The 21,355-nt window shown below is 42.5% G+C and overlaps 1 protein-coding gene across 1 annotated transcript; it reads left to right on the forward strand.

The window, feature by feature from the left end:
• The first annotated feature begins 4,054 nt into the window (after positions 1–4,054).
• Positions 4,055–6,540, forward strand: LOC110485625 (alpha-2A adrenergic receptor-like). Its single transcript, XM_021556728.2, has 2 exons — positions 4,055–4,360; positions 4,500–6,540. The coding sequence occupies exon 2, from the start codon at positions 4,693–4,695 to the stop codon at positions 6,010–6,012; it is 1,320 nt and encodes a 439-aa protein (XP_021412403.1). The 5' UTR covers positions 4,055–4,360; positions 4,500–4,692; the 3' UTR covers positions 6,013–6,540.
• Positions 6,541–21,355: the final 14,815 nt, after the last annotated feature.

Here is a 21,355-nt window from a genome sequence, read left to right on the forward strand (position 1 = left end):
TATAAACATTTACAAATTGAAAAAAAAAAAGTGACTTGTAATTTAATTTGTTTTTGATTTCACCAAAAAGTACTGCAAAATGAACATGGTTGGTTGGTTGGTTGGTTGTTTGGTTGGTAGGTTGGTTGTTTGGTTGGTTGGTTGGTTGTTTGCCGGTCACATTGAGAGAGCAGAACAGAGCTGCCTATGTCCTCAACTAATTCCTATTTCTGTCTTTGTTCTTTTTTTTCCTTCTTCTCTGTAACTGAATTTGTATTTATTTTCAAAACACATGAAGCAGCATTTAAGCCAAGAGTCCTGCACAGTATATGACCTTTTAGCAATGATTTGCACAAGCACAGCAAGGGCACAATTTCAAAATCCCAATCATACAGAAGAGAATGGCACTTAGACTGTTTACACAGGCAGCCCAATTCTGATCTTTTTTCCCAGTAATTGGTCTTTTGACCAATCACACACGATTTTTTCACATCAGATCTTTTTCAGAGCTACTCTGATTGGTCAAAAGACCAATTAGTGAAAAAAGATCATAATTGGGCTTCCTGTTTAAACGCAGCCCAAGTGTCTGTCTCAAAGTAAGAGTGCTGATGTAGGGTCCGTTTCACCCTTTAGATCATATTGAATAAGATTATATGGACCTGATCCTAGATCAGCACTCCTACTGTGAGATGCTTTTTGAACACTGGCCCAGGGTCCCACCTGTCCATGTAATCTTATTCAGTATGATCTAGAGGGCAAAACTGATCCTAGATCAGCAGCACACCTACTCTGGAACACTTGATATGTAGAGTGCCCAAACTTGTTGCCTGAAGCTAAATGAAAAACTAAACTCATATAGGCTTTGGATTGTTGCTATACCGTCTAGGCCCAGAATGTTTTTGGGCTACGTAGATTCTAGAAGCATTATCTACATTATCCGGCCCTAGCTACATTGTCAGGCCCTTTTGCTAAAGGAAAAAATGAGTTCAGTATATATCTTTGGTAGTGAAGTGCATTCAATATCTCTGTCTATTATAGACAGCAGTATCAGCTGGAGACCTTTGAACAGTATGTTAGTCAGCAGGGATCCATTTCAATTCAGTTAATTCCTGATGTTTGCTGAAATTACATAGAGGAGCATTGAGGGGAATTGGAATTTGATTTTGTACTTCTTGACTTAATTTAAAATGGAATTGATTATTATCATGTTAGTCAGTTAACAACCACCCCCCCCCCCCCCCCCCAGAAAAAGCAGTTGAAATGTTTCCTATATTTCAAAAAGAGGCAATATTGTGCCTTTTTTCATATGTTCAGGACTGGGCTGTTCTCTCTCAAATGTCTCTTTTGTACCTAGAAAAATGTGTCATGTGTGTCATTTGTTGTCATTCGAGTGTACAAACTTTATCATTTCAGAATGTTCTGATGTTTGTATATTACTCCCGTTATGCCTGCACAATGCTTTGGTTTTCATTTTCTATTTGAGGTTTTCCCACTATTTGTCAAATTGTGGAATTTAAGCTCTGAAAAAAAACGGATAAATGTACTTTTAATCCAATGAATTGTAATGTGCAGTTTGTTACTTGTTCAATATAAAGAAAACGGTTACCCTGTCTTGAACGTATAAATGATGTTGTATGGATGTGTTGTTCTTTCAAATGAGAAAATATAACTGACCACTATATCAGTTTCCCGGCCAAAGATTAAGCCTGGTCATGGACTAAAAGCTAACTCAATTAGGCTTAATTAGTGTGTGGGAGACTGCCCCTATATTGTCCAATTGGATAAAGCGATAACAAATTCATAGACTGGTAGTGTCTTGCTGTTTCAATACAGTCTTACATTAGTTCAATATCTTCCTCTTATTTCACTTATGGCACATGACCGTTTATCCCAAATGGCACCCTATACAATGCACTGCACTACTTTTGACTAGGGTCCCTAGGGTTACAGTCAAAAGTAGTGCACTATATTGGGAAAAGCGTGCCATTTGGGATGCATGCATACAGTAAGGCTACGTCAGACTGACCAATGAAAGGTCTAAACCGCAATCGAAGAGCAATAACAGGCACGTAGAATATCTACATGACTAACTTTGTGTAGAGCTGTAGTCGAGTGGTAACATTCACGGCACGTGTACAACTCCCCACTGTTCAATCTCACATCCACTCATTCTTCTGTACTGATGCTTCCCTGCCTCCCACTCTGTCTCCAAACTGTCTAAATAAAAACGATATATACATAATTACACTTTCTATTTATATGGATGGGTACGTCTGACTTTGATTCAATATTACAGTTGATGAATTATGAATAAGTAGATGGATGTGGTCTGTGTAATAAAACTGGAAATTGTACCTCTCAATCTCGACACGTTCCGTTCTATTGCACCTGTACCCAGAGAGGCGAAAACGGCTCTGCCTGTCCCAATACAAGAGCGCCCCCTACTGGATCATTGAAAACATGGTCCCTCACATCTCGACTCCAGTCAACATCAATGACTTTCACCCTTCAACTTCTAAATGTATTTGAATTCTAGTCAGATTGAGGTTTTTGACTGGGGTTTCAGAATACATTACATTAGACATATTACAAGTGAGGTACGTTTTTTTCTCTTCTGTCTTGTCCTTTGCCATTTAAGCCACCACGAGAAAATGGAGAAAGTATCTGGTAAAGTATCACAGAACTTCATGTGTCATCTGAACTGGAAGTCCAAATTTGGACTGCACTTAGCACGTGATGATGATGTTGCATCGGAGTACATTACAATTTAGTGCATTAACCAAATACCTTGCCTAAAGATTTACCTAGGATAGTCCTTTCTTAACCTATTTAAATCATGTCAAATATGTGACGCTTTTGCATTTTTAAAAACGTTTTATGGTAGAACAGAAGTTGGAAGCACCTATGGTCTTATTAGAAAAAGTAAAAGTTAAAACGCATAATGGTTCATATTGTTTTCAGTAAAAGCATAGAGTACTATGTGGTATAATTCGATACTTAACGGTAGGTTTTACAATCCTGAATGTCACATAACATCAGTGGTGAATGCGCGCCTCAGGCTATTTCTTCCAAAGCGAATCCGAGAGACCGACGCCGGGCGCGGAAGCTTTTTCAGAAGACGACAGGTGTCACTGTGTCCTCGCGCTCCATCCGCACGCTGACGCATGATCACTAGCAGTGATGTTTACTCAAAACACAGGATTCCGCTGTCATATGATATCACACTAACAACACCTTCCTCCACTCCCCAACTACACATGATATGATAGAAAAGCTTTATACTGATAGAAGGCTATGTTATTGAAAGCACCTGTTCCAAAATGGAAGAGTGGCTAAATTGGGCATAGCCTACCTCTTGGTGTTATCACTCTTCAAGTTGATCTGTCTCAATAACATATGTTTCAATATGCAGAAATCGCTCTGCCATTTCCTGGTTGTTAAAATCCTTATAGCCTAATTTTAGTTTGTGACAAAAACAAGCAATTGTATCATCTAAACTGCTATGAAATATGTTTTCAATAACCACAAATATTGTTTTTTCAGTTGTTTAAAGCGGGTGTGCAAAACCGAAAATAAAATACACGAAAACTAAACTTAAGAACAGGAAGCATAGAAGTAGTGCACATGGAACAGATCTATCGCTTCTTAGACTTGCTTTCAATGAAAATGACAGATCTGTAACTCAGATCGGTCGTCCATCAATATTGATCCATCAATGATCATCACATGGGCTGACATTGGTTATTTTACCCTATAGGCTAACTATTAACCTTAGGCTAAAGCCAATGTTAACTGGTCAATAGTTTACTGCTTAGTCTATCTTACCATTGACTATGAACCCCAGCCCCTTTCGTTTTTTCTATATCGTTTTAACAGTTTTATAATGGTTGGTGGGACAATAAATGGTGCTTGAAATGGGTTGGTTCGTGAACGGAATGGAGTTGGCGCGCGCCAAGTAAATAAAAAGCCTGTGTTTAATTTCCACGTGGTGTAGGCTCCGGGTGCTGCTATAGCAACCCAGTTCTGGGAGGTTGGGGTTATAAATAGAGGGCGTGGCAGAACTGAGTTTGGAGCGGCCAACAGTAGCATAGTAGGGCGATAGTCTCCACTGATAGAACCGACAGCGGCAGCAGGAGCAGCAGCCACAGGATAACGTGATTACGGATCTATTAGCTCTCAGCTATTGAGACAGACTTAGATACAGAGCTGTGCAGAGGAAAACTGACTGTGAAACCTTAGCTCGCGCTCGTCCATGGAACACAGAAGAGATGCGTGAGAAGCCAGCGGATTCGGGTAACTGACCTGCATGAAGAAGTTGCTCACTGTCCATTCTATTGTCGGCTACTCAAAAGGACCCAAGTGACACAGCACAATGCTTGAGGTAAGAGTTATATTTAGTGTGTACCTGCTATATTCTTGGAAAGTATAACTATAGAGTTATGTTGTATTTGTGTAAATTGACAGTTAAGGCATCTCCAGTTCCTGCTAAAATTCTTACTTCTGCACCTCCTATTTTTCAGATGAAGTGACAATCAGCTGTATTCAACCTAAACTGTTCTTGATCGACCAACATGCAATGGAGCGAAAAATAACTAAAACACTGAAGAGTCCCACACCCTCACTTTCCAGTCTTCCAGTTGCAAACTACATGGTCTCCTGGATGACATTTGCTGACCTTACATGATTGGATCCCTGAGGATCTAAGGAGAATCAATGGCGGGGTGGGATAACATGACGAACGTGACCAATGAGACTCTTACAAGCACGACCATCATGAGCAACATGACCAATGAGACCATCCTTTGGGGTCCGCCCTATAGCCTCCAGATCTCGTTGCCCCTAACGATCCTGGTCGGGATGCTCATCCTATTGACAGTCTTCGGCAACGTCTTAGTGGTCATCGCTGTGTTTACTAGCCGGGCCCTGAAGGCCCCTCAGAACCTCTTCCTGGTTTCGTTGGCGTCGGCGGACATTTTGGTTGCGACCCTGGTCATTCCCTTCTCCCTGGCCAACGAACTCATGGGCTACTGGTACTTTGGTAAAGTCTGGTGCGAGATCTACCTTGCACTGGACGTTCTCTTCTGTACGGCATCCATCGCCCATCTGTGTGCCATTAGTCTGGACAGGTACTGGTCAATCACCAAGGCCATCGAGTACAACCTGAAACGGACACCGCGCAGGATCAAGTGCATCATCGTCATCGTGTGGGTCATCGCCGCGGTGATCTCGTTCCCGCCCCTCATCAGCATGGAGAAGGAGAGCGATAAAGAGGAGGGGCCGGTGTGTAAGATCAACGAAGACAAGTGGTACATGATCTCGTCCAGTATCGGCTCGTTCTTCGTGCCCTGCATCATCATGATCCTCGTTTACATCCGGATCTATCAGATCGCTAAGAAACGGACGCGGGTACCACCGGGCGACCGGAAACCCAAAATGGCGGCCTCAGTGTCGCCGGTGACGGGCAAGAAGGAGAACGGAGCTGGGGGAGTCGGAGGTGACCAACACGCTTGTCACGAGAAGCTCAACGGAGAGCAAGGAGACAGAGAGGGGGATGAACACAGAGGAGAGGACGAGAAAGAAGGGGAGATAAACGGCGTGGACATGGAGGACTCCTCATCGTCTGACCACCAGGTCAACAACCCCTGTTCTATCAAGAAGAAGAAACACACGGCTAAAACCAAACTGAGCCAGATCAAACCAGGAGTGGACCACCCGGCGCTGCCTAAACTGGTGGTGAGACAGAGCTCTAAGGGGAGTCGATGGAAGGGGAGACAGAACAGGGAGAAACGTTTCACCTTCGTCTTGGCTGTGGTCATTGGAGTTTTTGTTGTTTGCTGGTTCCCCTTCTTCTTTACCTACACTCTGACGGCGCTCTGTGACTCGTGTTACATACCTGACACACTGTTTAAATTCTTCTTCTGGTTCGGCTACTGTAACAGTTCAGCCAATCCCATTATCTATACAATCTTCAACAATGACTTCCGAAGATCTTTTAAAAAGATCCTCTGCAGGGATAACCGTAGAATGGTATGATTAGACTTGGGACTTTTTGGTTGTTTGTATGTTTTTTTTAAAAATATAAATTGTTATCGTGCATGGTCGGATCCGTGGCTTTAAACAAATAATGTACCTGTGACAAAACATCTACATGTTTTATGTTGCAAAGGCTTTTTGGGGAAAGACTAAAACCCACTAAAAGCATCAAAATGTTGTTTTTCCAAAAGGTCGGCAGCACTACGCCACACCACAGCTTGGAAACAAACTATCCTGTGAATACAGACTTTAAAAAAGCTCAACCATTCCAGCCACGTTCATTCAACCAATGTTTTTCTACAGTTTTGTGAATGTTTGAATCACAATATTGGATAAACGTGGCCAGGAGTATGATACTATATGTAGTATTTTATGATATGATGTTGAAATAATTGTCTCTTTCTGAGCCACCTTGGTGTGTTCTATTCATTGTTATTGAAACACACGGCCATTTCATATGATATCAAGCTACAACTGGGAGAATGGGTTACCATAGTTATGTTAAAGAATAAACATCTCCCAATGACCATTGTCATGGTTTCTGAACTCTTATATGAAGGTCAACTCTGAGATGACAGCATCACAATAGTATACGTGGTCACACGCACACAAACACACACACACATACACACACACACACACACACACACACACACACACACACAGAGCAGTGTTACTTCTGATGAAAATAATAATAATGCCTTAAGTTCATAGCTAGGGAGAGAACACAGACAATGGGATCGGGAGAAAGAAGTGAGACTGATCATTGTTCATGAAAGAGCTGAAAGACACTGCTTCAGTGTGAGGACAGGGAATATAGTGTGTCATTTCAGAAGTAGCACACTGTATAAGGAATAGCGTTCCATTTTGAACATAGCCTAGCAGCTGTAATCAAAGGAACAATGTTAATTCCCAGTCTGTTCAGACTGACACACGCACACACACACACACTGGTAGTTAGGCAGTTATAGAGCAGGTCTCATCCATGTTGCAGAGTAACGTATCATTTAGAGTTCCACGTACCGCCGCCTCACGCATCATTAAACCCAGGATGTGGATCTAGCTGGCTCATCAAACCAGAACCTGATAGACTGGTCATGGGCAGAACACTCACAAACAAACACACACTCTCTCTCGCTCTCTCTGACTACTGAGCTCACATTTAAAGAAGACATCAAATGAATGTTAGTCTAACCCTAGCTATGAATGTTAGTCTAGCCCTGGCTATGAATGTTAGTCTAGCCCTAGCTATGAATGTTAGTCTAGCCTTAGCTATGAATGTTAGTCTAGCCCTAGCTAGGAATGTTAGTCTAGCCCTAGTTATGCTAGTCTAGCACTAGCTATGAATGTTAGTCTAGCCCTAGTTAAGTTAGTCTAGCCTTAGCTATGAATGTTAGTCTAGCCCTAGCTATGAATGTTAGTCTAGACCTATCTATGAATGTTAGTCTAGCCCTAGTTATGTTAGTTTAGCCCTAGCTATGAATGTTAGTCTAGCCCTAGCTATGAATGTTAGTCTAGCCCTAGTTATGTTAGTCTAGCCCTAGCTATGAATGTTAGTCTAGACCTAGCTATGAATGTTAGTCTTGCCCTAGTTATGATAGTTTAGCCCTAGCTAAGAATGTTAGTCTATACCTAGCTCATAGAGGAGCACAGCATGGTTTTTAAATGCCAATATCGTCTGTGTGAAGATATTGGCTATGTTCCCTCATTTTCAGGCAGAGAAACAGACCATAGACCTTTTTTGTAGATTTTTTACTCCAAACAAACCACCACGCTCTGTGTTCGTTCACTTGGGCCACATAACAAGAACCTCATATGAATCAGCTCAACTAACAGACCTGCTGGTAAGTCTACAGCCCTCCCTACACACGCACACACACACACACACACACACACACACACACACACACACACACACACACACACACACACACACACACACACACACACACACACACACACACACACACACACACACACACACACACCCCCCTCATGGTAATAGATCAACAAACCTGAGTGCTCATTTGTCACCAAGAAGGCCCAACCAATCAAAATAAAGGAATCAATGTCACCCTCTTTCCTGCCATCTCGGACATATCAATTGAAGTTAGGAGGAGATGCTGTGGAGCTGGAATCACATTTGACCTGACTGCCTCACTGGTGATGTCATAATACCGTATAGTGGAGGAGGGAAATGATGATGAATCCAACACACCTGCGTAATATTCTGACCTCCAGTGCACTTTCAGCAAAAAACATCAGCTTTTTCAAGGGGCCTACCCAAACATACCAAACAATATCATCGGGGCAGAATAGGGCAATATGATTATGGGCATTGGTGTGATGACGAATTGTACAAAGCTGAAAAACATACGCACATCCAGGTACTTTTCTCAGGTACTGGAGTTGTAAGCAAACTAATGGACAACAGGAAGGAAAACGCTGCACACTGCTGCTCATGCTCCCAGGTGATATTTATTAACAACAAGGTTTCGACCCTTAGGTCTTCATCAGGCATCCATAACCCAGGTGGGGGCGGAAGGTCCTATATATAGGGGCAGTACTCAGTGACATCACTTCCTGAAACAGGTAAGATAGGTCAAATAAATTATAACACAGTTTCCCAATGTTAACATTCAATGTATCAATATATATGATCATACACAGGGAATGTGATCAATATTTACAGTAATATACATACACATACAATATTCAATTAGGATTTTTTTTAAACACAGTTTAGACATATTGAAACTATAAAAACGGTTTCAAGTCAAACTCGTCATTAAGGCCAAGAGGAGACAGTGTGTTGAGCCTGTGGATCCAGAAAGAATCCCTTTGATGAAGTTTCCTCTCAGTGTCTCCTCCCCAGCGTGACGTCTTGACCATTTCTATTCCAACGTATCTCAGAGAACTAATAGGAAGTCCTGGTTGTACAAAATGAGCAGCAACCAGATTGTTTTGTCTCACCTGTCTGTATGTTGCTGCGGTGCTCACTGATCCGTGTCTTAAGGCTTCTATGGGTTTTCTCTATGTAAGACAGACCACAACGACATTTCAACATGTAAATAACATTGGTGGACATGCAAGTAATCAGGCCCTTAATCTTAAATCTTTGGGGGGTGAATGAGTTGCATTTGTATGTGAAGCTGCATTGAGCACATCGGCCACATTTGTAATTACCCCCCGGAACCTTGTCCAAAAACGTTTCCCTTTTCTCTGGTGGGTAATCAGTTTTAACCAAAATATCTCTCACGCTCTTTTAAAAAACATACCCGGGGGATATTTCAAAATGGGTTTAAATTGTGGGTCGGTATCAGTAATGTACCAGTGCTTCCTGATAATGTCCTTAAATGCCATCTCCAATGGTGAGTATTGGGTAAAGCATGAATTGACTGATAGTGAGATTTTTAATAAGTGGACGTGGAGGAAAGCTATCACCACTAAGGAGGGTAATTCTGTCCATAGGTTTCCTATAGAGATCTGCAGAGAGGGAGGTTTTGTCCTGAATAACCATCACATCAAGAAAAGAGATTTGCGAAAGGTCATAGTTAATGCTGAAGTGAAGGTGTTCATTCATAGAGTTTAGGTAAGCATGGAATTCCAAAAGTTCTTCCTGGGTGCCTGTATAGATCACAAAAATGTCATCCAAATATCTCAGAATTAGGAGAATATTGGAGAGAAAAGGGTTAAGGTCTGGATTCAGCATCAGCTGTTTTTCATACATACCTAGATACAGGTTAGTATAATTAGGAGCCATAGTGCTCCCCATCGTTGTCCCTTTGGTCTGGAGGAAGAAGTCTCCTCTGAAGAGACAATAGTTGGAGGGTAGTGCCAGTTCAGTCAAGTCCACCATACAATTGGTGCTGGGTAGAGCATTAGGGGGACGTACATTGAGGTAGAACATGAGGGCCTCTTGGCCGCCCTGATGGGGGATGTTAGTATACAGACTGGTAACATCAAAGTACACAGAGTAGAATTTTCAGGTACAGTTGAAGTCGCAAGTTTATATACACTTAGGTTAACAAACAATAGTTTTGGCAAGTTGGTTAGAACATCTACTTTGTGCATGACACATGACACATGCATGAAGTAATTTTTCCAACAATTGCTTACAGACAGATTATTTCACTTATAATTCACTGTATCACAATTCCAGTGGGTCAGAAGTTTACATACACTAAGTTGACTGTGCCTTTAAACAGCTTAGAAAATTCCAGAAAATTATGTCATGGCTTTAGAAGCTTCTGATAGGCTAATTGTTATCATTTAAGTCATTTGGAGGTGTACCTGTGGATGCATTTCAAGGCCTACCTTCAAACTCAGTGCCTCTTTGCTTGACATCATGGAAAATCAAAATAAATCTGCCAAGACCTCAGTCACCTCTGGTTCATCCTTGGGAGCAATTTCCAAACGCCTGAAGATACCACGTTCCTCTGTACAAACAATAGTACGCAAATATAAACACCACGGGACCACGCAGCCATCATAGCGCTCAGGAAGGAGACACGTTCTGTCTCCTAGAGATGAACGTACTTTGGTGCGAAAAGTGCAAATCAATCCCAGAACAGCAGCAAAGGACATTGTGAAGATGCTGGAGGAAACAGGTACAACAATATCTATATCCACAGTAAAACAGGTCCTATGTTGACATAACCTGAAAGGCTGCTCAGCAAGGAAGAAGCCATTGCTCCAAAACTGCCATAAAAAAAGCCAGACTACGGTTTGCAACTGCACATGGGGACAAAGATCGTATTTTTTGGAGAAAATGTCCTCTGGTCTGATGAAGCAAAAATAGAACTGTTTGGCCATAATGACCATCGAATACTTCTAAAGTTGTGGCAAAATGGCTTAAGGACAACAAAGTCAATGTATTGGAGTAGCCATCACAAAGCCCTGACCTCAATCCCACAGAACATTTGTGGGCAGAACTGAAAGCGCGTGTGCGAGCAAGGAGGCCTACAAACCTGACTCAAGTTGCACTAGCTCTGTCAGGAGGAATGGGCCAAAATTCACCAAACTTACTGTGGGAAGCTTGTGGAAGGCTACCCGAAATGTTTGACCCAAGTTAAACAATTTAAAGGCAATGCTACCAAATATTAATTGAGTGTATGTAAACTTCTGACCCACTGGGAATATGAGCTGAAATAAAATAATTCTCTCTACTATTATTCTGACATTTCACATTGATAAAATAAGGTGGTGATCCTAACTGACCTAAGACAGGGAATTTGGCGACGGTGCATGTAAACTTCCGACTTCAACTGTATATGGTCCACGGATTTAAAAAAATGGACGAATTGTAAAAAAAAAAGAACAGAGAGAGAGAAAGAGATACATGAATGTATTTGGCTACCTGTGTTTTCCACAATGAGAATGTAGTCTCCGTGGTGGTAGAATGCCCCCCAAAATGTTGATGATTCATCTGATTTAAAAACCTGTTATTAACTTCCAGTAGGCCTAACTTAATACCTATTATTAAATATGTTAGCTTAATAACGGCAACAATCTATTTGCAATTAGTACTGTTCGTACACTGAGATTGTAGCCTAGAGGTTGGACATACCAACAATAGGTCATGGTAACCTTAATAATAATCTCCATGACAACTACATTATCATTTTTTATTTTATTTAACCTTTATTTAACTAGGCAAGTCAGTTAAGAACAAATTCTTATTTATAATGATGGTAGCTACTGTATTCTAGTCTGGGTGAACACATAAAGCTATTGTTCACTTTAACTGGAATAATCTATTTGATAATGGATTGGGCTGTATGTCCAACACATGATGAATATATGCCAACACCAGTTTATGGTTAACCTTAATAATAACCTTAATAATCTCTTTGATAAATACAGGGAAATGCCAAAATAATGGAAACACTTGATTAAATGAGGGATACAAAGTATTTTGAAAGCAGGTGCTTCCACACAAGTGTGGTTTTCTGAGTTAATTAAGCAATTAACATCCCATCATGCTTAGAGTCATGTATAAAAATGCCCAGTTGCCCATTACTGTGGCTACCATGGCTAGAAGAAGAGCTCTCAGTGACTTTGAAAGAGGGGTCGCAAAGGAGCATAGGGAGTATAAAGTATGTGTGTGTATGTGTATGTGTGTGTGTGTGTGTGTGTGTGTGTGTGTGTGTGCGCGTGTGCGCGTGTGCGTCAGTCAGTCACCAGATCTCAACCCAATTGAACACTTATGGGAGATTCTGGAGCAGCACCTGAGACAGCCTTTTCCACTAAATTATGGAATTTCTCGTGGGAGAATGGTGTTGCATCCCTCCAAGAGTTCCAAACACTTCTAGAATCTATGCCAAGGTGCATTGAAGCTGTTCTGGCAGCTCGTCGTGGCCCAACTCTCTATTAAGACACTTCATGTTGGTGTTTCTTTTATGTTGTCAGTTACCTGTATATGATAGTACCATAGAAATATAATGAATATCTATTTTAAATGAATAGATCCATCTTTCTATGGATAGTACTGTATTAGGCTGGGTGTATTGTATACTATGATGCCAAATTCCCTAAACACAGATTTCCCGGAAAACTATTTGGGTGGACAATCTATTTTCCAGAGCTCATTATTACCGAACGCAATTATCTCTCATCCTCTCACAGACAAACAGAGGACATTTGGGGATTTGATTATTGAACCTTCCTGCCATTCTGAAACACACACAGGCGCACATGCACACATTCAGACACACACAGACACAAACTCTAAACAGACACACATACTCAGCCGTTTTTTCTCTCCTCTCTCTCTGTGCCATCGATGGAAACAGGAAGATTTCCTGTTCACTCTGATAAGAGACATAATATTGATGTTTTCAGTCGCTCACAGTTGCATTAATGAGGCTTTAACAGAATACAGCAAAGACACACACACACACACACACACACACACACACACACACACACACACACACACACACACACACACACACACACACACACACACACACACACACACAATCATAAAGGAGATTCTTCCCATGAACAAACGTCAATCATGGATATTACTGTAGAGTATATTATATTATAGGGTTTAATTCTGATATACTAATGATAGATGAATATAACAGTTATATTAAGACCCATTCTTATTGGTGCTCACTGTTCCAGTGTTCCGGGTGTTCCTTCCTCACTGTGTGAGGGCATACAGTATAAAGACTGTTGTAAAGGAGGGACAGAGCTTCACTGTGTTCTCAAACTCACGTTCAGGGAGAGATATTATTATTTTAATCTGAAGTCACATTGATGTACGTGTGTGTGTATGTGTGTGTATGTGTGTGTGTATGTGTGTGTGTGTGTGTGTGTGTGTGTGTATGTGTGTGTGTATGTGTGTGTGTGTGTGTGTGTGTGTGTATGTGTGTGTGTGTATGTGTGTGTGTGTATGTGTGTGTGTGTGTGTGTGTGTGTGTATGTGTGTGTGTGTATGTGTGTGTGTGTATGTGTGTGTGTGTGTATGTGTGTGTGTGTATGTGTGTGTGTGTATGTGTGTGTGTGTGTATGTGTGTGTGTATGTGTGTGTGTGTGTATGTGTGTGTGTGTATGTGTGTGTGTGTGTATGTGTGTGTGTATGTGTATGTGTGTGTATGTGTGTGTGTGTATGTGTGTGTGTGTGTGTGTGTGTGTGTGTGTGTGTATGTGTGTGTGTGTGTGTGTGTATGTGTGTGTGTGTGTGTGTGTGTGTGTATGTGTGTGTGTGTATGTGTGTGTGTGTATGTGTGTATGTGTGTGTGTGTATGTGTGTGTGTGTATGTGTGTGTGTGTATGTGTGACTACACATGAAATTGTGATGCTGTCATCTCACAGAGTTGACCTTCATAAAAGAGTTCAGAAATCATAACAATGTCCATTGAGTCCATTAATCCAATGTCCATTAATCCATATTCCCTGTAACTTGATATCAGGAGGGACAGAGCTTTACCATAATCAACAGCCTCTCTCTCCTCTCCCTCTCTCTGTAGAGAGCTCTAATCTTCTATCCAGTGGGTGGTGATGGACAGCTTGTGGGTGTGTGATGGAGATTAGACCCAAGTACTCTCCTATTTGGCAGTCTGTAATGGCCTTAAACATAAACTGACATTTCGTTAGTCGTAAACCCATGTCCTCATTGTCTTGTACAAAGGAGACGTTTTGATTTTCAAACTTGATTCTCAAGCAGTGATAGAGTAGTTTGGGTGTTCTCAATAAAAGCTTTTTTATGATAGCAGGGCGTGATGGTTTAATACAAGTAAGCCATTATCCTTGAAGTCTTGTATGACCAGTCTGTGATAGCTTGATGGTGTAAATGGCCATTTTGATAGCAGTGGGATGTCGTGCAACATCATAGTCGTGTACAAAGGTGTTTTGGGTATTTTCTATGAAAGCATCTCTAATATGTTTGTAGTAGAAATTAGAGTAATGATCAGTGTCAGTCTGGCTGAAAAGAGGCCGTTATGCCTCCATCCACAGAAAACTGGAGCAGGCCCATATGCACAAAGCAGCTCATACATAACTAGTGACCTTAATTCATCATTAGGGTTAGACTGACATTCATAGCTAGGGCTAGACTAACATTCATAGCTAGGGCTAGACTAACATTCATAGCTAGGGCTAGACTAACATTCCTAGCTAGGATTAGACTAACATTCATAGCTAGGGCTAGACTAACATTCCTAGCTAGGGCTAGACTAACATTCCTAGCTAGGGCTAGACTAACATTCCTAGCTAGGGCTAGACTAACATTCATAGCTAGGGCTAGACTAATATTCCTAGCTAGGGCTAGACTAACATTCCTAGCTAGGGCTAGACTAACATTCATAGCTAGGGCTAGACTAACATTCATAGCTAGGGCTAGACTAACATTCCTAGCTAGGATTAGACTAACATTCCTAGCTAGGGCTAGACTAACATTCCTAGCTAGAGTTAGACTAACATTCCTAGCTAGGGCTAGACTAACATTCATAGCTAGGGCTAGACTAACATTCATAGCTAGGATTAGACTAACATTCCTAGCTAGGGCTAGACTAACATTCCTAGCTAGGGCTAGACTAACATTCCTAGCTAGGGCTAGACTAACATTCATAGCTAGGGCTAGACTAGCATTCATAGCTAGGATTAGACTAACATTCCTAGCTAGGGCTAGACTAACATTCATAGCTAGGGCTAGACTAACATTCATAGCTAGGATTAGACTAACATTCCTAGCTAGGGCTAGACTAACATTCATGCTAGGGCTAGACTAACATTCCTAGCTAGGATTAGACTAACATTCCTAGCTAAGGCTAGACTAACAACCCAAAAGGCAGACTATTATGTATCAGGCATCTACTATGGTGGAAAATGAAGACAGCAGCTGACAACTTGTGATAAGGCTGAGGACTGCTGGCAGACTTAGCAAGACAGAGGAAATGACTATTCATTAGTTAAAGGACCAGTTTAGAAAATGTATTGAGGAAACAGAATGGATGTGATAATGAGGATTCAGGAAGTCAGTGAGAATGGAACGGATGAAGCAGAGGGCCGCAGATGAAGGATCCAGACTCTGTAGAGTTTGGCTTGGAGTCTCAGGTAGACGTCCCCGTCAGGCTGTGGTAGTAAGGCTGCTGTGGTGATGACAATCCCCCCCCAAGAGATCCTCGGAAGAACCTTATAGATACTAGCTAGACGGATGCAAAACCTTGATCAGGCTCGTAACATGCAGTGTCATTCAACACAACATGCACTAGACTAACATTCATAGCTAGGGCTAGACTAACATAACTAGGGCTAGACTAACATTTATAGCTAGGTCTAGACTAACATTCATAGCTAGGGCTAGACTAACATAACTAGGGCTAGACTAACATTTATAGCTAGGTCTAGACTAACATTCATAGCTAGGGCTAGACTAACATTTATAGCTAGGGCTAGACTAACATTTATAGCTAGGGCTAGACTAACATTTATAGCTAGGGCTAGACTAACATTCATAGCTAGGGCTAGACTAACATAACTAGGGCTAGACTAACATAACTAGGTCTAGACTAACATTTATAACTAGGTCTAGACTAACATTTATAGCTAGGGCTAGACTAACATTCATAGCTAGGGCTAAACTAACATTTATAACTAGGGCTAGACTAACATTTATAGCTAGGGCTAGACTAACATTTATAGCCAGGGCTAGACTAACATTCATAGCTAGGGCTAGACTAACATTCACATAACTGTAAACTCTCAGGCAGAGATTGTATTGCCAAAGAATTCCTTCACATAATTCAAACCAGACGCAAAGAGATTCAGGTTCACAGCCAACAGGTGTGTGTGTGTGTCTGTGTGTGTGTGTGTGTGTGTGTGTGTGCTTGCATTGTGATGAAATTCCTGGCTATCCCCGTCCACAACACCCTAGCAAAACTGAAACCTACTTGAAGGTAACAGTGCTCACTGTTGCCCCTAGTGGCTGATTTCCACGTAATCTCCTGACGTCCTCAGATGGATGGACGTCGAATACTGACTTGTACCGTGAGCTACCGGGCTGGAACAGATACCTACAGAAAGCATATCTGTGTCATTTTATTGGGGTTGAATGTAATGGTGTTATCTTTCATATTGGAACCTGACACCTTGATTCTGTATATGTTATGTTGTTAGAGGAAAGTTTCCTATCAAAGATACGTCTCTTATACTTCCTACTGAGATGCATTGTGATCATAACTCATTTCAATCTCCTGTTACACACACACACACACACACACACACACACACACACACACACACAACTCGCCTTTCCTGACACAGTTGAAACAGTCCGTCTCTGTCCTATTCAGACACAGTCGGCAAATTTACCACGGTAACTCTTCCTCTCTGTCCGTTGGTTTATAATGAATCTATACACCAGCCTAGCGCTCCAGTCTCCAGCAGAAACAGACCGGCCGTAGGGCAGTTTGGCAAATGCCAGATGGGCTGGTCCATTGTTAGCTGAGTGGGCCTGTCTAAATAGTTTTTTCTTGAGCAGAATTATCATTATTTGGCTAATACTGGGGGCCTTGAAGAAAACAATGGGCTAGTTTGGGGGCCTCAAGGAAAACCGGTGTATTAGAAATGCCCAGGCCGATTTCTGGTCCCAGTCCGTCTCTGGTCTCCAGCCCATAAAGCATTATATTATATTAGATTATATTATATTACACAAATCTCTCCTGTCATTCTCTCTCCGCAGTCTCTATGGGGTTTTTTCATTACTGGTACCTACTAAAAGAGAATGCTAGAAATTAATGGAATGCCTTCTTATCCTATTAGAACCCAATGGCCTGTGGAAAGTATTGGGGGCACACACACACACACACACCACTTCCCTCTGTCATCGCAATGCGTCATTAGAAGTTTTATACATTTTTGTATTTCTAGAAAAAAAATCATGCCGGTGATTCATAAATGCAGATTTTTTTATACAACTGCATTTTTCTATGAGTATCTTGTTGTAGCTGGAACCTGATGCACCTGAGGGAGGGATGTGTGTGTTAATGTGTGTGATGGACAACAATCAGCCAGGAGCAGAGAGCTCTTAATGGGATGACATGAATGAAACAGATATTGTGAAGTGGCAAACAGATATTGAAGAGGGCCAACAGATATTGAAGAGGGCCAAGCGTGTCATGATGAATGTATTATTCAACAAATTAGATATTTTCACTCATCTTTGGTAAACTTTTTACAACATTGCTCCATTTCAACTGACACTATTTTTTGTGCATGTTATGGGTGCATTATATAGGGAATAGGGTGCATTATATAGGGAATAGGGTGTTATTTGGGGTGCTTCCTAGAATGCAATTCAGGCCCCTAGTCTAGGTCAATATATAGTAGGAGGAAGATAGATAGCCTTACTGTCATAGTCAGACTTACTACCTGTATGTCAGTTGGGATAGAGCCTTGAGTGCCGGTTGGGCCCTAGCCTGTCAGAGATGTCTTCATGGGCCTGTTCACAGCACCACAGTGTAGGAGGAGGATAGTCTTACTGTCATAGTCAGACTTACTACGTGAATGTCAGTTGGGATAGAGCCTTGAGTGCCGGTTGGGCCCTAGCCTGTCAGAGATGTCTTCATGGGCCTGTTCACAGCACCACAGTGTAGGAGGAGGATACTAGAGGATAACCTTCCTGTCACAGCCTGTGATTTACTACCTATCTGTCTGAAGGGGGGCTCCAGTCTCTCACTCATTCAATTACCACTGTTTTATGACTCGCAGACCATCCACAGAGCACACATGCGCACACGCACACACACAGCATCCCCCAGAGTAAACACAGTAATCTCTGCTCAATCAAATACAGCCAGAGGGCCTCATTCAGATGGGATAACTCACAGTCCTGAAGATGCCATGCTGCCAGGCAGTCCCTACTCCCCACCTTTATTGGTTTGTTTGGGCTTTTACAGCAAATAGCTAATAACTGAGTCTGTCTGGTCTCTACCCGCTGCCGCCACAACACAACAATACAAAAAATGGGTCTGTTTTTTTTACACTAATTTTCTCCTGGCTGTCACTGAGGGAAAGAGCTGTTTGGTTGTTCATCGATAATCTGTTTATCAATATGTTTCCAAGCCCACAACCAAACATAACATGTAATGTTCTACCGTCTATGTTGGCGATGAGGACAAAACAACAATCGGGATATTGACGATTCCTCAGACATTTTCTTTTCTATTTCCTGGCTGTCACTGTAGAAAGAGCCGTTTGTCTGTCCTTCGATAAACTCGACAAAACCTTCCACCGGTAGTCCAAGTAATCACACATTACAAACATCTCGTAGACCGTCTATGTTGGAGATTAGAGCAAAACAACAATTATCACTGCCTAGGCTTCTCCTTATTGGTTCAATGAATCTCAATCACATGCTGGTAAATGATCATAACAATCTCCTTCCACACCTTGCAATAACCCTGATGTAATGTTGGCGCGGTGAGACATCCTCCTCCGGGAGTCTCTGCAAACCTAAGAAGGATGCCGGCAATTGAACCTCTGTCGGTTGCCTGACTGCCTCTAATTTCAACCATTTGAAGCACATCTGTAATCTTTTCCTGTTGCATTACCTTCGGGGTGTGTGTGTCTCTCCAAGGATGAGGAGCTTCTGAAAGAACAAATACTCGTTATTGCTTATCTCCTCGCGCCGACACCAGCCGGTGACGACGGTGGCAGGCCTGTATAGCCTACAGTACAGCCTTGAGTCCCACTCTCTCTTCCATGTTTGTGTGGTTTTATTGGACGATAGGACAGTGTAAAGAAGACAATAAAGGTATGAGTGTGAGACAGAAGGGGACTGGGTAGAGTTTGATCCCATGCCAAATCAGGCCAATCTGTGTCCTGTCCAGGGGGTGTACTTAAACATCAAATTGCCTCAAGTTACAACAAATCAAATCAAATCAAATCAAATCAAATCAAATTTTATTTGTCACATACACATGGTTAGCAGATGTTAATGCGAGTGTAGCGAAATGCTTGTGCTTCTAGTTCCGACAATGCAGTAATAACCAACAAGTAATCTAACTAACAATTCCAAAACTACTGTCTTGTACACAGTGTAAGGGGATAAAGAATATGTACATAAGGATATATGAATGAGTGATGGTACAGAGCAGCATAGGCAAGATACAGTAGATGGTATCGAGTACAGTATGTACAAATGAGATGAGTATGTAAACAAAGTGGCATAGTTTAAAGTGGCTAGTGATACATGTATTACATAAGGATACAGTCGATGATATAGAGTACAGTATATACGTATGCATATGAGATGAATAATGTAGGGTAAGTAACATTATATAAGGTAGCATTGTTTAAAGTGGCTAGTGATATATTTACATCATTTCCCATCAATTCCCATTATTAAAGTGGCTGGAGTTGAGTCAGTGTCAGTGTGTTGGCAGCAGCCACTCAATGTTAGTGGTGGCTGTTTAACAGTCTGATGGCCTTGAGATAGAAGCTGTTTTTCAATCTCTCGGTCCCAGCTTTGATGCACCTGTACTGACCTCGCCTTCTGGATGATAGCGGGGTGAACAGGCAGTGGCTCGGGTGGTTGATGTCCTTGATGATCTTTATGGCCTTCCTGTGACATCGGGTGGTGTAGGTGTCCTGGAGGGCAGGTAGTTTGACCCCGGTGATGCGTTGTGCAGACCTCACCACCCTCTGGAGAGCCTTACGGTTGAGGGCGGAGCAGTTGCCGTACCAGGCGGTGATACAGCCCGCCAGGATGCTCTCGATTGTGCATCTGTAGAAGTTTGTGAGTGCTTTTGGTGACAAGCCAAATTTCTTCAGCCTCCTGAGGTTGAAGAGGCGCTGCTGCGCCTTCTTCACAATGCTGTCTGTGTGAGTGGACCAATTCAGTTTGTCTGTGATGTGTATGCCGAGGAACTTAAAACTTGCTACCCTCTCCACTACTGTTCCATCGATGTGGATAGGGGGGTGTTCCCTCTGCTGTTTCCTGAAGTCCACAATCATCTCCTTAGTTTTGTTGACGTTGAGTGTGAGGTTATTTTCCTGACACCACACTCCGAGGGCCCTCACCTCCTCCCTGTAGGCCGTCTCGTCGTTGTTGGTAATCAAGCCTACCACTGTTGTGTCGTCCGCAAACTTGATGATTGAGTTGGAGGCGTGCGTGGCCACGCAGTCGTGGGTGAACAGGGAGTACAGGAGAGGGCTCAGAACGCACCCTTGTGGGGCCCCAGTGTTGAGGATCAGCGGGGAGGAGATGTTGTTGCCTACCCTCACCACCTGGGGGCGGCCCGTCAGGAAGTCCAGTACCCAGTTGCACAGGGCGGGGTCGAGACCCAGGGTCTCGAGCTTGATGACGAGCTTGGAGGGTACTATGGTGTTGAATGCCGAGCTGTAGTCAATGAACAGCATTCTCACATAGGTATTCCTCTTGTCCAGATGGGTTAGGGCGGTGTGCAGTGTGGTTGAGATTGCATCGTCTGTGGACCTATTTGGGCGGTAAGCAAATTGGAGTGGGTCTAGGGTGTCAGGTAGGGTGATATGGTGATATGGTCCTTGACTAGTCTCTCAAAGCACTTCATGATGACGGAAGTGAGTGCTACGGGGCGGTAGTCGTTTAGCTCAGTTACCTTAGCTTTCTTGGGAACAGGAACAATGGTGGCCCTCTTGAAGCATGTGGGAACAGCAGACTGGTATAGGGATTGATTGAATATGTCCGTAAACACACCGGCCAGCTGGTCTGCGCATGCTCTGAGGGCGCGGCTGGGGATGCCGTCTGGGCCTGCAGCCTTGCGAGGGTTAACACGTTTAAATGTCTTACTCACCTCGGCTGCAGTGAAGGAGAGACCGCATGTTTTCGTTGCCGGCCGTGTCAGTGGCA

The sequence above is a fragment of the Oncorhynchus mykiss genome, chromosome 17 (assembly GCF_013265735.2).
Source record: "Oncorhynchus mykiss isolate Arlee chromosome 17, USDA_OmykA_1.1, whole genome shotgun sequence".
Classification (NCBI taxonomy): domain Eukaryota; kingdom Metazoa; phylum Chordata; class Actinopteri; order Salmoniformes; family Salmonidae; genus Oncorhynchus; species Oncorhynchus mykiss.

Coding starts and splice junctions, on each gene's coding strand:
- LOC110485625 (XM_021556728.2), top strand. CDS start 4,693: ATGGCGGGGTGGGATAACATGACGAACGTGACCAATGAGACTCTTACA.